The sequence below is a fragment of the Bison bison genome, unplaced genomic scaffold, assembly GCF_000754665.1.
Source record: "Bison bison bison isolate TAMUID 2011002044 unplaced genomic scaffold, Bison_UMD1.0 scf7180017861702, whole genome shotgun sequence".
Lineage (NCBI taxonomy): Eukaryota > Metazoa > Chordata > Mammalia > Artiodactyla > Bovidae > Bison > Bison bison.
The window spans coordinates 10,279-13,513 of NW_011492274.1; the positions used below are offsets into that span (position 1 = coordinate 10,279).

General features: G+C 39.6%; 1 protein-coding gene across 1 annotated transcript; it reads right to left on the reverse strand.

Moving 5' to 3' along the window:
• Nucleotides 1-1,211: 1,211 nt before the first annotated feature.
• On the reverse strand, nt 1,212-2,141 carry LOC104983134 (putative olfactory receptor 2B8). The gene has a single exon (XM_010832608.1). It carries the CDS (start codon nt 2,139-2,141, stop codon nt 1,212-1,214), a length of 930 nt encoding a protein of 309 aa, XP_010830910.1.
• Nucleotides 2,142-3,235: the final 1,094 nt, after the last annotated feature.

Genomic DNA, 3,235 nt, shown 5'->3' on the forward strand with positions numbered 1-3,235 from the left:
TTATTTCACAATTACACAGCTACTACTAAAGCTTAGGCATGTATTTTTAAATTAATAGACACAATATTTATTTTTTCAATTTCCTTCTGATGAGTCTGAGGACATCTCCACCAAACATGGGATTTCCTGGGAATCAGGGGCAATTTTCAATATTTTTATACTTCACTAAATCTGAATTTCACAGGACGTTTGCCAGAGTAGACATTCTAAGGTCTTAACCAATTGATGCCTAAATCAAAGAGTTTATAAAATGGCATGACAAGAAAAATCTAAACATATTTTACCCTTTGAAACTTTTGCTTCATCACAGGAGGTAAAATGTGTAGAATATGCAGTAGAACTTGGGTCATATGCTGCTCAGATATAATGCCCTCGAAAATTCCTCATTTAAAAATCTCATTTTAGAAAGGAACTAGGTGGTTCACAAAATTAAAATAACCAACTTTGTACCTCACATTGGTGTTTTTCTCCTGCTGTGTACAAAAATGCATGTAAGAACTACCTGGTGTTCTTACCAACAAAGGGCTACCAGTGTCACTGCCAGCAGTGCATCATACCCTTCGCTCAGTGAGTCCTAGGCGCGGCCTTCTCTGAAATGATCCTACACAATATGGCGGCTGCACTGCTGAGGTTACAGTGGCACCTGATGTCTGAATGGCTTTACCGGGGTTAATGCAGCAAGATTTTCTTTGAGATTCAACTTTATTTTCCCCACAAGTGCTCCACCTACATCAGTGAAAAACATCAAACCATGGAATTTTAGTAGAGCCATGATCCAAATAAGAGAATGAATGGTATATTAGAGTAACTCCTAGAAAATATTATTAATAATATTCCATATAGTGTTTCAGTGGTTTTATGATCTTATTTGGGCTTCTTGTAATTTAGACACATACAATCTTTTTGCAAATAGATGTGGAGTTATGTGGAACCCAAATGGGAGTACAAACAAGAAAAGTTATTGGAGATTTTTAAAACAGTAACTACAAAGCAGAAGCTGTCACAACACTGAATCAGCGTCTCTGGAAGTTGAAATGAGTATATGAACTTAGAATCTGAACACTCACTTTTCAACAGTAATGAAGTAAACAAATTCCCTTCAGAATTCTCACAGGGAATTTTAGATGACTCGTGTGGAATACACAGATACATCTAAAGAGCACTAGCATTCCAGGTCCTTCCAGTAAATTGTCCTCAGCCATCATCTGGAGTCAAGAGTCTTTCCAAAGCACCTTCTTAATTGCCCCATTCACATCCCTGTTCCTCAGCGTATATATGAGGGGGTTGGTCATGGGGATAATGACAGTGTAGAAGAGAGACATGAACTTGTCCTGATCCTGGGAGTCACTGCTGCTGGGCTGAGTATACACATAGATGGCTGTGCCAAAGAACAGGGAGACCACCGTAAGGTGGGACCCACATGTGCCAAATGCTTTTCTCTGCCCTCCAGTGGACTTTATTCTTAAGACTTCCTTGACAATCCAACCATAGGAGAACATGATTAATGAAACAGGTGTGAGAAGCATGATGACACTGGCAAAGAAGGTCACATACACATTCATGGTGGTGTCAACACAGACAAGTTTGAGAAAAGGAGGGATCTCACAAAAGAAGTGGGCTAATTTATTTCTTCCACAACGAGGTAAAAGGAAGACAAGCACTGTCTGCAAAAAGGAGTTGGCAAAACCAGTGACCCACGAAGCAGAAGCCATCAAGGCACACAGACGGGGGTGCATGATTACTGTGTAGTGAAGGGGCCTGCAAACAGCTGCATAGCGGTCAAATGCCATAACTCCTAGCAGAATACATTCTGTACCTCCCAACGCCAGAGAGATGTACATTTGAACTATACAACCGCCAAAGGAAATGGATTTGTCTTCTCCGCTGAGATTAAATAGGAACTGGGGAACAATGCTGGTGGTGTAGCACATGTCCAGAAAGCTCAGGTTAGAGAGGAAAAAGTACATCGGGGTGTGAAGACGTGGGTCCAAGTAGGACAATGCAATGATGGTTGTGTTTCCCAGCAAAGTGAAGATGTAGAAGATCAAAAGGACCACAAAGAGGATGAGCTCAAGTTGAAGCCTGTCAGAGAAGCCCAGTAAGATAAATCCAACGAAAGAACTTTCATTTTTCTGTTCCATCCTTTGTTAGCACATGGCCTCTGTCAAATCAAGCATTTAGTAATTTATTAAAGGTATCTTCCAAAAACAGTGCAGGGATAAAGAGGAAAATTGTCATGTTCAAAGACATGGTCATGTGATTTTATATGCAACTCTTTGAATAAATGATGTACTCATGAAATTGAGCTCTATACTATCACAAAAAGTTATATATTTAGTTATATGTTGATAATTAGTATAGGAAAATAATAAATAATAATAATAAACTCAAATAGTGAACCTTGGTTTGCATCAGTCACACATATAAGATGCCTTTTTTAGATTGAGTTTAATAGGATTAAAGTATGATCATTATACATGTACATTTTAGAGAAAGTGGGAATGAGGGAAATCAAGGGAGAGTAATTAGAAAGAGCAAGAAAGATGTAGACAAAGGGAGAAAGATTATTTTAAATATGTATCTCATAATTCTACATAACTGGATATGCACATACATCACATGTAATAGGGGCTTCCCTTGTGGCTCAGCTGGTAAAGAATCCGCCTTCAATACGGGAGACCTGGGTTCTATCCCTGGGTTGGGAAGATCCCCAAAAGAATGGAAAGGCTACCCAATCCACTATTCTGGCCTGGACAATTCCATGGACTATATGGGGGTCACAAAGAGTCAGACAGGACTGAACGACTTTCACTTCACATGGAATAGAATAATACAAAATAATCTCTAAAATGCATTCACATATAGAAATTTATGAGCTAGAATGTACTTGACAAAGGATTATATTACATTCAAAGTATCACTATGATACTGCCTCATGTAAACATTTTGGCAGAATAGTTACTCTACCCCTAATAGTTACTCTACCCCTAATACACGATATTAGTGAATACTATATCCTGGTCTTTTTGTGTAGTACTTTCTGAAGGAGATCAGTCCTGGGATTTCTTTGGAAGGAATGATGCTAAAGCTGAAACTCCAGTACGTTGGCCACCTCATGCGAAGAGTTGAAGGGGACGACAGAGGATGAGATGGCTGGATGACATCACTGACTCGATGGACGTGAGTCTGAGTGAACTCCGGGAGTTGGTGATGGACAGGGAGGCCTGGCGTGCTG